Source organism: Sapajus apella, unplaced genomic scaffold (assembly GCF_009761245.1).
Source record: "Sapajus apella isolate SASKATOON/1434 unplaced genomic scaffold, GSC_monkey_1.0 scaffold76, whole genome shotgun sequence".
In the NCBI taxonomy this organism is placed as follows: domain Eukaryota; kingdom Metazoa; phylum Chordata; class Mammalia; order Primates; family Cebidae; genus Sapajus; species Sapajus apella.
In genome coordinates, this window is record NW_022437016.1 from 5,818,260 (window position 1) to 5,830,759 (window position 12,500).

A 12,500-nucleotide genomic window follows, 5' to 3' on the forward strand; every position below is an offset into this window, starting at 1 on the left:
CCCAGCTTCCACTCGGGCTCCCTCCACGATCCACTTCCCACCCAGCTTCCAGAATGACCTTTGCAAAAACAGAACTCTGATTGTGCCTCTCGCTTGAAATCCACAGCTGCTTTCCATGAGATCTTAGGATAAAGACCAAAATCTCTAGTGTTCTAGACTTCTCCTATTCCCTCAGACCTATGCTTTCTCTTCTCCTTGAACATTTTCTCTACCCATTCACCTGGTTACTTCCTACATATCCTTCAGATCTCATCTCAAATGCCACCTCTTCAGGGACACCTTCCCTGCTATACAGCCACATCTATATATTTTCTCCCCTACCCAGCCGGGCACCGAGGCTCACGCCTGTAATCCCAGTACTTTGGGAGGCCAAGGTGAGCGGAGCACTTGAGGCCAGGGGTTCGAGATCAACCTTGGCCAACATGGCAAAACCCCATCTCTACTAAAAATACAAAAGTTAGCTGAGCATGGTGGCACATGCCTGTAATCCCAGCTCCTCGGGAGGCCAAGGCAAGAGAATCACCTGGACCCAGGAAGCAGAGGTTGCAGTGAGCCAAGATCACACCACTGCACTCTAGCCTAGCAGAGTGAAACTCTGTCTCAAAAAACAATAGTAATATATATTTACTCCCTTACCTGTAAATTCTCATAGCTCCCTTTATTTTTCCTCATAGCTCTTTCCCCAAATTGTGTTTATATACTTATTACTCCAAGTATTTCATCATCATCACTCCCACTAGAATGTGAGTCTCATGCATCTGTTTGCATCACCACTGTACAACCAGGAACCTAGTCCACTGCAGCACACAAGAGCCACTTAATAAAGATTTTCTGAATAAATCAGTAAAGCTAGTCAGACCACACCAGGCTGCGTAGTTTGGGAAACATATACCTATAAACAGGTGCACAAAGCCTCTAAAATACTCAATCCCGTGTGTTGGTATTGAGGAGTGTATACGAGCCTTTATGAGCTGCGGTTTCCACGCGTATGAGCTTAACTAAAAACAAGTCCAAGCCAAGACCTGCAGCAGACAGGGCACTGAGTATGAAAGAAACCAAATTCCATTACTGATCTTCAGGCTTGATAAAGTAGATTTCCCTCTCTGCCCAGAAAATGATGTACTTCAAACAACAACAACAACTTGTTAATCTAGTGATATTTATTACTTCACTGATTCAGAAAGTACCGTGTGTGCCAGTTCAGGATAACCCGGAGAAGAAGTCTGGGCCTGGTATCCTCTAGTCTGCTCAAAGCCAACAGCAGGCCAACTTCCAGCTGGTCGACCCTGTGGCAATGAAGGGAATTATACCGGCCTGGCCCAGAGCAGTGCAGCCATGCCCTAAGCCAAGGACTCCATGGTCCTGGCCTACCACACCCAGCAGGAGCTCTATTGCCAGGACAAATGAAGCATTTCCACATAAGCTTTTGGCTAGATCCTCAGTGAGACAGCCCTAGGAAGTCTTATTCCACGGCCACAGAACAAAACTGAGCACCCTTTGGTGCCTCCACTTTACCCACAAACACCCTCCCAACACTGTACCTCCCTGGCATGTTATTTTTCACAGGTGTGATGGACAGCTCACCAGTCTCTGATGAGCTCTTGGAGTAGAGAGGTGAAGGGCTGTCTCTTTTCAGATTTTCAGGCAGATGCTAGATTCGAAATACTTGTGTATTTCACAAGTAATTATGTAATAAATGTTTATGAATGAGTGAATAATCAATTGATTCATAGGCTGTATTTGCTAAACTGAAAATTGAATAAATGAAAACACTAGTTTTCAAATGTTTTTTAAGCAGTAGAACCGCTTTCAAGTAAAATATTACAAGGGTCCCTAGTATATTTAACAGATCTCAAAGGAAAAACAAAAGTCTGTTATTCTGGCTGAAGCCCCATCCTCTGTCTCTCTGCCTCACTCACCAGGACCCCTTCAAATCCCCCCAAGAATGAACTACTGATATAGTTAACAACATAGATCAAGCTCACAAATATATTGCTGAAGAAAGAAGCCAGACACAAAAGAGAACCTACCATACAACTCCTTTTATATAAAGTCTAAAAACAGGCAGCACTAACAGTGGTCAGAATGGTAGTTATCGTTAGGGGAGAAAGCTGAGTTCTGAGAACACAAAGAGGGCTTTTGAGGGGCTGGTATGTTCTGTTTCCTGATCTGGATGGTGGCTCCATAGGTGTGTTTCCTTGTGAATATTCACGCTGTACACTTAAGATCTGTTCATTTTTCTATAAGCATGGTCTACCTTAAAAGCTTGTGAAAAAGTAAATATGTAAAAACAAAAGCCTCCATGGAGACCTCAGAGTCCAGCTGAAAATCAACTGTCTTAGAAAAGTGTACGGCTCTATTTCACTGACCAACCCAGTGTGGGCGACCTGCAGGCTTTTGGCGGGATGATGGTACTCACGAGGCTTTGATGAGCAGCCGCTCTCTCTCCTGGAGTTCTCGCTTCAGACTTTCCACTTCCACCTTGAGCTCAATGTTCTTCAAGACAAGATTAAGAAAGAAAAGAAACAATGTAAAATACAGGCCCTATGAATGTCAACAATGGGGAAGCTGCTTCCAGCAGGACTGACTACAGGAGGCCTGTAATAGGCAGATGTTAGATGATTCAAAAACTCTCATTAGCCTCAGGGCACAGGAAAAAGGGAATTATTCAACACTGGTGGTCTCAAAAGAAAGACCTGGATTTCGGGAGACTTGGAACAATTATGTAAATGCTTCTAACAGCCAGAGCACTCAAATATCAAGGCATAAATGTCATACAAGTAAGGCTGATTTAAAAATTGTATGCCCTCCGCCAAGCAAATTTACAAGCAATTCTGCAGTGTGTTTTTCCCATTCCAAAGCAATTACTCGTGGTTGTTCACAATCATGCATGTGGGAGCTGTGGCAGTACGGATGTGTTACAGCTTTAAAAAAAATAAAACATGTGGATGGAAAACAGGAGGCCACAACATGGCACGTGTCATTTCAATACAAGATTTCAGGCTTCTCACTTACAAAAAAGCTACAACCGCATGGGGCAAGTTGTCTGTAAGGAACACCACAATGTGCTCCAACCAAATGTCTTCCTCTTAACTGACTGGAACAAAAGGAGTCGCACACAGCCTTGGGCTTACAACTCACGTGAGAATCCAAGACAGACTGCTTGGCAAATGGAATGCAATATAAGACAGTGGAACAGTGGCAGGCTTCTCAAACTTATCCACAAATGAATCCCAGACAGGATATTAGATGAACTCATGTAGTGGATGGAGGTTTGGATGCATAGTTTGTGGAGAATTCCTATAAATCTAAGATATCTTGGAAATCTCCCTTTTGTTTTTTTTTATTTACAGGTGGAGTCTCACTCTGCTGCTGCCCAGGCTGGAGTGCAGTGGTGCCATCATAGCTCACTGCAGGTCTCAAACTTCTGGGCTCAAGGGATAATCCTACCTCAACCTCCCGAGTAGCTGGGACTAAAGGCATAAACTGCCATGCCTGCCTTTTTTTTTTTTTTTAACAGATGAGGTCTTGCTATATTGCCCAGGCTGGTCTTGAACTTCTGACTTCAAACGATCCTCCTGCCTCAGCCTCCCAAAGCACTGGGCTTGCAGCCTCTTTTATTTTAATAATCCATCCCAATTTTACATTCTACTCCATAATACGTGAGTTGTTTTTTTTTTTCCCCCAAGATAAGGTCTCACTCTTGTCACCCAGGCTAGAGTGCGGTGGCATGATCTTAGCTCACTGCAACCTCCACCTCCCTGGTTCAAGTGATCCTCCTGCCTCAGCCTCTGAGTAGCTGGGATTACAGGCATCTGCCACCAAGTCCGGCTAATTTTTTGTATTTTTGGTTGAGACAGGGTTTCGCCATGTTGGCCAGGCTGGTCTTCAATTCCTGTCCTCAAGTGATCTGCCCACCTCAGCCACACAAAATGATGGGATTATAGGTGTGAGCCACCTCGCCCAACCGCATGTGTATTATTCAAACAAAAATATTTCCAGGCCGTGTGGTGGTTCACACCTATAATCCCAGCACTTTGGGAGGCCAAGGTGGGCGGATCCTTGAGGTCAGGAGTTCAGACCAGCTTGGCCAACATGGCAAAACCTCATCTAAACCAAAATTACAAAAATTAGCCAGGTGTGGTGACACATGCCTGTAGTCCCAGACACTTGGGAGGCTGAGGCAGAAGAATCACTTGAACCCGAGAAGCAGAGGTTGCAGTGAGCCAAGATCATGCCACTGCACTCCAGCCTGGATGACAGAGCAAGACTTCATCTCAAAAAGAAAAAAATCATTTCCAGTAAAATTTACCATCTCAAAGGACATACCTCCCTTCTTTCTGTCAAGCAGCCCTAGAGAAACAAGTACTTCAGATTAAGAAGTACAGCCATGACAGAAAGGTCATGGGTGTGTGACCAAAAGGACATGGGTTCAAATTCTGTCTCTACTCTCTACCTGTCTCTACTCTCTACCAGGAGAAGACCAGAGTCAGTGGCTACTCACTTATTCACTCCTTTATGTCACAGAAACTTACCAAGCACCTGTGAAGGACCTACCACAGAAGACATTGAAGTGAACAAGACATGCTAACGTAGAATACAAAACTGGAAGCACAATACTGTAACTGTCCTTAGACGCGTAAACCCACAGGGTGAGAAAGCAATGCTTCTTTCCAATCCCTCAAGTGTCAAAAACAAAGCATAAAAGCTCCCATGACATGGAGGCTTTAAGGACTAAATGAGCTAGCAAATGAGAAACGCCTGGGAGACAGGGCTCAAAATAGGTTATCTTCTTCACTATCAAACAACAAGAACTAAAGAAGTCATCTATGAGGCAGAACTTTCTCTTGAAGACAGTGATCTTTGCATAAAGGACACTGGGTGATAGTATATAATGCCTTCAACTGTAATTCTGTGAAAAACGCAGAAACATCCTTCAAACAGAGGATTCCTTTTCCAGCTCTTAGAAGGGTGGAGAGCTTCTATTTATGAACTGATATAATATACTCTAAGTGCTTCACTTTTTGATGACCCAACAAGCACTCCAATTTAATAAATTTAAAATAATGAATACTAATATGTCCATTAGGCTATTTTTCTCAAGCCCAATGGATCTCAAGTTATAAACCTATATACATAACTGTAATTTCCAAACCAAAAGAAAGGGCACCTTCAAAGCATAAAATGGAATATTATGAAACCACAAAAAAAAAGCAGCTTAGTGTGGTGGCTCACATCTGTTAAGTTCCAACACTTTGGGAAGCCAAGGCAGGAGGATGGCTTGAGGCCAGAAGTTCAAGACCAACCTTGGGCAATATAGCAAGACCCCATCTCAACAAAAAATAAAAATTAAAAACTGCCAGGTGTGGTGGTGCATGCTTGTAGTTCCAACTACTCAGGAGACTGCGGTGGGAGGATCCCTTGAGCGCAGGAGTTCAAGGTTGCAGTGAGCTATGATCAGGCCAGATGACAGAGTGAGATCCTGTCTCAAAAACAAAAAGAATAAAGAAATTCATTCTTAAACTGCTATGAAAGAAAGATACCCAAGATATCATTAAGTAAGGCTGGGCAAAGTGACTCATGCCTGTAATGTGAACACTTTGGGAGGCCAAGGCAGATGGATCACCTGAGGCCAGGAGTTTGAGACCAGCCTGCAGAACATGGCAAAACCCCATCTCTACCAAAAATACAAAAATTAGCCAGGCATGCTAGTGTGCACACGTAATCCCAGCTAATCAGGAGGCTGAGGCACAACAATCACTTGAACCCGGGAGGTAGAGGTTGTAGTGAGCCAAGACTGTACCACTGCACTCCATCCTGGGCAACAGACAGACTCTGTCTCAGAAAAAAAAGAGACCATTAAGTGAAAAATGTAAGGTACAGAACAGGACATGCTTGCATTTATGTAAAAAGAGAGTTTATACACAAACACACACAAATACAAACTTGCTTGCACTATATATACATAAAATTCTTCTGCGTAAGGAATCAATAATTATTAGATCTAGAAACCAGGACACAAGGGTGGGAGAGTCTTTTCAGTGTATATCTCTTAGGCTTTTTGAATTCTAAACCATGTGCACCTATCCAAAAATTTACACTAAAGAAAGGGGCAATGAAATCAGGTCCAGTCAGACAGCTGAAGCGGTACAGTACAATGAGGCTGGAAGACCTGGGCTCAAAATCCACCTCATGTAGTAGCTATATGACATTAAATGGGTTACTCAACTTCCAGAAACCTCAGTTTCCTCGCCTGTAAGATGAAGATAAACTCCAATGCATAGAGCTACTGTGAGAACTACAATAGGAGGCAAATGTACAGATGCCCAAGACAGTGCCTGATAGAGTTGGCAACTGACACGTTTTATATTCCTATCACCCAAGAAGTCCTTAGATGCATGACCACCATACTCACATATAAACTGCTTTAGACTATCGGTTTTCCTTTAAAAGTGTAATTGCATCACCACTCCCTTCCAGAAAATGGGACATCTTCCTTGTCTTTCCACCCCCAGAGTGAAGGAAAAAACTCTCATAAGGGACAAAGAAGCTTTTCAATTCTTGAAAAGGCTCAGAAGTACAACACAATCCCTATTCAAGACAAGTCAATTTAAGTTCATCTGCTGAAACTCAAGGAGAGTTCTTTTTCCTCCTTCAAAAGTTTCCACTGCTGCAAACTTCAGAGAAGAAAAGTCAGAATAATTCCCAGGCCAACGGCTAATCTACTAGAAAAAGCCAAGAAACAGGCACTGAAATATTGTTTGTACTCATGTCTTTTCAAGAAAGCCAAGTTCTTTTTTCAACTTTCAGAACCATGGTTTGTTTTCAGACAAAGACCTCCGGGTCAAGACTTCAAATGGGGATAGGCTTTTCTTCTGACAGTTACAGGCAAGCACACAAGAATACAGAAGAGTCCTATCACAGAAAAACTGACAATCCTAACTTTGGGCTGCCAAAGGAAGCCTCAAGAACACAATAATTGTCAAACACTGACTGTGTGCTGGAGCTTTTCATCTGTCTTCTCATTTTAATCCACACAAATAACCCTATGACAAAAGAATTATCACTTAATTCTAGAAGCAAGCCCCAAGAGCTAAAGTGACTTGCCTAAGTTACACAAGTTAGCTGGTAACAGTAGAATTCAACTTCAAAACCATTCCACCATTCCACTGCTAAATAACACATAATTATAAAAACTTAATTGAGGTAAAAAGTAGTGAATCCAAATTCTGATTTTTAAGAGAGAATGAAAGACTTTCTTAAAAATAATCATGTAACCCTTTGCTTAATATTAAAGTCATCCTAGTATGTTTATGCTCCCCATAATCAATTCAAATTAAATGAAAGCATCTCTATCTATTCATGCTAACTCTGAGAACAAATATTAATCAAATTTCAGCTTGAAATGACAATAAAAAAAAGACACAAGGGACAGCAATGAGAAGTGGGCCACTCACAGTTTTGTAGATGTGTTCAGTGGGACCATGAAATTCCTGCTGCATTCTTTCCTCAAGGAAATAGATGCGAAGCTTTAGGTTAAAGTTTTCTTTCTTCAATTCAGTGATTTGCTGAAAAATATCACAGAAGGGTCATCAAAAGCAAACAAAAGACAGGGGGTCCAACAGATAGTGCATACATTAATCCTTGCAGATTAAGAAGCTACAAAATGGGCCGGGCACAGTGGCTCAAGCCTGTAATCCCAGCACTGTGGGAGGCCGAGGCGGGTGGATCACGAGGTCAAGAGATCGAGACCATCCTGGTCAACATGGTGAAACCCCGTCTCTACTAAAACTACAAAAAATTAGCTGGGCATGGTGGCACGTGCCTGTAATCCCAGCGACTCAGGAGGCTGGGGCAGGAGAATTGCCTGAACCCGGGAGGCAGAGGTTGCGGTGAGCCCAGATCACACCATTGCACTCCAGCCTGGGTAACAAGAGCGAAACTCCGTCTCAAAAAAAAAAAAAAGAAGCTACAAAATGGATTCAAATGTTAAATACTAGAGAAAGCTTATTTTTGCTACCATTGCACTAACCCAGAAGAATTAAGTGGTTCCCACTAGCCAAGGTTAGTACAATTTGAGCATTAAAATGAATAATGACAGGAATGAATAATGACTGAATAAAGAAAGAATTCAAAACTCCACACTGATAATAAGAAGAAAAGGAAAAGGAGAATCTCTTCCTTTCAAAAGAAATCCAGTTAATAAATGTAGAAGAATAAGATGAACAGAAAATCACTATTGTACAACCTCTACGGTAATGATTGATTCAGGTAAGAATCGGCAACACTAAAAGCATTAGATGAAAGATCATTACAGAACATAATATTCAGACGTCTCAGACATGTCGCCCCAAAAATGGCTTGTTAATTACAAAAGGAAAGGGTACTTTTAAAATTTAGAAACCTTGCAAACACAATCTTAACCAAAAAAATTATCTTTTATCACCACTGAAGGGATAAACTAACATCATGTTCCTCCTGAAATAAATCAATGAGAGCCAACAATTCCATCTAAAGTGCTTCTGTCTATAACCTCTAACATGTATCTCATCAAGAGGAGTCTACTGGATAAATCTAATTTTAAGAACATTCTGCAAAACAACAGGACTGAATTCTTCAAAAATCTTAATGACAATCTTAAGGCAAAAATGTTCTTCTAAATAAATGGAAGTTGAAGAGGCATGACTACTAAGTACGACAGATTCTTGAATTTCTTACAAAAACTGCTACATGATGATACCTGGGGAAACTGGAATAACAACTTTATATTAGGTAATAATATTATGATTTTACAGGAAAATATCCTAAGAAAGAGATACATGCTGAAGTACTGTGTCAAGACATCTGCAATTAACTCAAATGAGTGGAGACAGGAAAAAAAGAGATAAAACAAATATAGAAAACATTAATTGGTGAATCCAGATGAATAACACATGATTGTTCACTGTACAATTTTGCAACTTTTTCATATGCTTGAAATCTGTCACAATAAAAAGATGGAGGAAAAAAGAATTAAGAAAAAGTATATTTACTGCAAACCTACCTCTATGTAAACTACCACCAAGTTAGATAATTTGTATACAATATCTCAATTCTTAAAGTAACACTGCAAAAGTACCGCCTCCAATATATACAAGATCAAAGATCACACCAGTAGGGGAAGAGCTGGGATTCCTATCCTGCTGTGTGACTCCAGTAACTACGATCTGTCAATTAAACCTCACTGCCTATAGAGAAAATTCCTGATTTTTTGGTTTGGTTCATCCAGTAAACTTTTCTGTGCAGTCTAACTTAACTTTGAGAACAGGTATGAGCCTACACAATAAAGCAATTCCTAGTATGTTTATATCACCCATTTAAATATCTAAATGTTCTCCAAAATCCTACCAACATCCCCAAGTTCTCCCTCTCTGTTTCACATATTTTTAAGACTCTGCCTTTAGGGGGAAAAAAAATTTCTCTCCTTAACACTGTTATAGAGAGAGTGACAGAAGCACAAGCTAGGAAGGGACTTTAAATTAGTCTAAGATGACGGTTACCTTTGGGGAGGAAAGGTGGGTAGTGCTTGGAATGAGCTACAAAGCAAATTTCTGGGGTACTGATAATGTTCCACGTCTTAGCTTTGGTGATGGTTGTAGGGTAGGCTCCTTTTTTGATAATTCATTGAACTGTTCACATATAATGTATGGGTATGCCTGCATGTATGTTACACTTCTTTTAAAGTTGATTTTTTTTTTTTATTTTTAAAATATGAGGTCTTGCTTATCACCCAGGCTAGAGTGAAGTGGTAGAATTACAGCTCACTGCAGCCTCAAACTCCTGAGCTCAAGCAACCCTCTCACCTCAGCCTCCCAAAGTGCTGGGATTATAGGTGCAAGCCATCACACTTGACCTCATTTTTCAAAGTTTTTAAAGTCAAATAGTCTATTAGGCTATGGTTAATGTGAATTATTAAAAGTCAATTCATCCATGGTTAAGTAAATTACAGTATGTCAATTATTAAAAGTCAATTCATCCATGGTTAAGTAAATTATAGTATGTCAACTCAATGGAATATGCTAGAATCATAAAGAAGAATGAGAGACCACATGGTGCACTTCCAGGAAATTATGTCCAAGACACACTGTTAAATAAAAACACATGGTATGGAACATTATACAGACAGGTTTTAAAAGGGCAGGGATTTACGTAATTACTTGATATGCTAGTATGAATCTAGAAGTACACTGTATATTTGTACTACATAAATTTCCTATAAATAAATTAAAATTAAAGTAACAATAGGTAAACGCAATCTTTTTTTGAGACTCTCCGAATTGTAAAAAGAGTACTGATGATATTGTACTAAATGCAGTGTGTCTGTCCACACTATAGTTTGTGCATCTGTTGCTCTCTTTCCATTCTCAAAGTCACTGTTCAAGCTCAGTTCTCAATGGTAAGGCAGAAAGATCAGCAGCTTTGGAGACAATATTAAGTTCAATCTTAACTCTCTTTTATGATGCAACCTAGACATGCTACTTCTTTGAGCCTCAGTTTCCTCAACTTTAAAACAGGGATAACAAAATCAATCTCATAGCTTTTTGTGATAAGAAAATAAATGAATTTGACTATTTTGTGATAAGAAAATAAATGAATAAATGAAATGGAGTCTCCCTCTGTCACCCAGGCTGGAATGCAACAGTGCGATCTTAGCTCTTTGCAACCTCCGCCTCCTGGGTTCAAGCCAGTCTCCTGCCTCAGCCTCCCAAGTAACTGGGTCTACAAAGATGTGCCACCATGCCCAGCTAATTTCTGATGGAGTGTTTGTTTAAGATGGAGTTTTGCTCTCGTTGCCCAGGCTGGAGGGCCATGGTGCAATCTCAGCTCACCACAAACTCTGCCTCCTGGTTTCAACTGATTCTCCTGCCCCAGCCTCCTGAGTAGCTGAGATTACAGGCATGCGCCACCACACCTGATTAATTTTGCATTTTTAGTAGAGATGGGGTTTCTCCATGTTGGTCAGGTTGGTCCCAAATTCCCGACCTCAACTGATTCACCCACCTCAGCCTCCCAAAATGCTGGGATTACAGGCGCAAGCCACTGCACCCAGCCAGAAAAAAAAAATATTTGAATAAATCATAATCTAAAACTTTCTAATTTTGGAAAAAGGCACAAAACATATAGATTCAAGAAGCTCACCAAACACCAAACAAGATAAGATCAAGGTAACTCATACCCAGAGACTGATGAACACTTAAGACCAAAAAACCCTCAAAAGCAGCCTGAGAAAATGACCTATTACCTACGGGGCAATGAACAATGATTTGAATGGCAGCAGATTTGTCAACGAAAACCAAAGAGGTCAGAGGGAGTGGAACAATATTATTAAAGCACTGAAAGAAACTGTCATGCCAGAATTCTATATCCACTAAAACTATCCTTGAAAATGAAGGTAAATGAAGACATTCTCAGAGGAAAACAAAATAAATTAATTCATTGCCTACAGACCTGTTCTAGACCTCCTAAAGGAAGTTCTTTAGACAGGAAGGAAATGATACCAGAAAGAAATGTGTAACTTCAGAAACTAAGGAAGAGAATAACAAATGGTAAATATCTGAGTAACTATCTAGAACAGCAATTCAAATTAAAAATCTACAAATTCTTTAAATCATGTATGACAGCTGAAAGCAAAGTTATAACACAGTCGGGTGAAATTTTCAATGGGCAGTGATATGATACGTGCTGGGGATGAGCACTAGTAACATTTTTACATTTCACTTATACTAAAATGAAGAGTTAATTATGTAGTGTATATTGTAACCTCTAAAGCAACCACTAAAAATGTTCAATGGTTTTTAAATAAACTATACAAAGGATGTGTTCGAAAACTCAATAAATTTAAATTGAATACTACAACAATTTAAATAATCCTGAAGAGGTTTCAAAAAGGAAACAGAAGTATGAAAACCAGAAGGAAAAAATAGAACACAAGTCAGAAAATGGTAAGCCTAAATAAAAATACACTGCTATATGTTAAATGTAAATGGGATAAATACACCAATTAAAACACAGAGACTGTCAGGATTTAAAAAAAAAAAATCTGGTCCTGGATCTGGAAAAAAAAATTTTTTTTTTAAAGAGAAAAACAAACCCAACTATATGCTGTATGTAACAAACCACTTTAAATATAATGATAGAGTAGGCTGGGCACAGTTGCTCACACCTATAATCCAACACTTTGGGAGGCCAAGGTGGGCGGATCACAAGGTCAGGAGTTAATAGCCTGACCAAAATGATGAAACCCCATCTCTACTAAAAACACAAAAATTAGCCAGGTCTGGTGGCATGCGCCTGTAATCCCAGCTACTCAGGAGGCTGAGGCGGGAGAATATCTTGAACTCGGGAGGCAGAGGTTGCAATGAGCCGAGATTGCACAGTGCACTCCAGCCTGAGCAACAAAGCAAGACTCCATCTGAAAGAAAGAAAGAAAGGGAAGGAAGGAAGGAAGGAAGGAAGGAAGG

The 12,500-nt window shown here is 40.4% G+C and overlaps 1 protein-coding gene across 4 annotated transcripts in view; it reads right to left on the reverse strand.

Annotated features, from left to right (window-relative positions):
* Positions 1–12,500, reverse strand: part of CDK5RAP2 (CDK5 regulatory subunit associated protein 2) — a 201,128-nt gene that overhangs the window by 160,461 nt on the left and 28,167 nt on the right. For 3 of the 4 annotated variants that reach the window (XM_032251440.1, XM_032251442.1, XM_032251439.1), the window contains exons 4-5: positions 7,458–7,568; positions 2,420–2,496 (exon numbers count right to left, since the gene is read on the reverse strand). In XM_032251440.1, coding sequence (XP_032107331.1) covers positions 2,420–2,496; positions 7,458–7,568 — 188 coding nt within the window. The remainder of the gene's footprint in view (positions 1–2,419; positions 2,497–7,457; positions 7,569–12,500) is intronic. The other variant, XM_032251443.1, reaches the window with a different exon arrangement.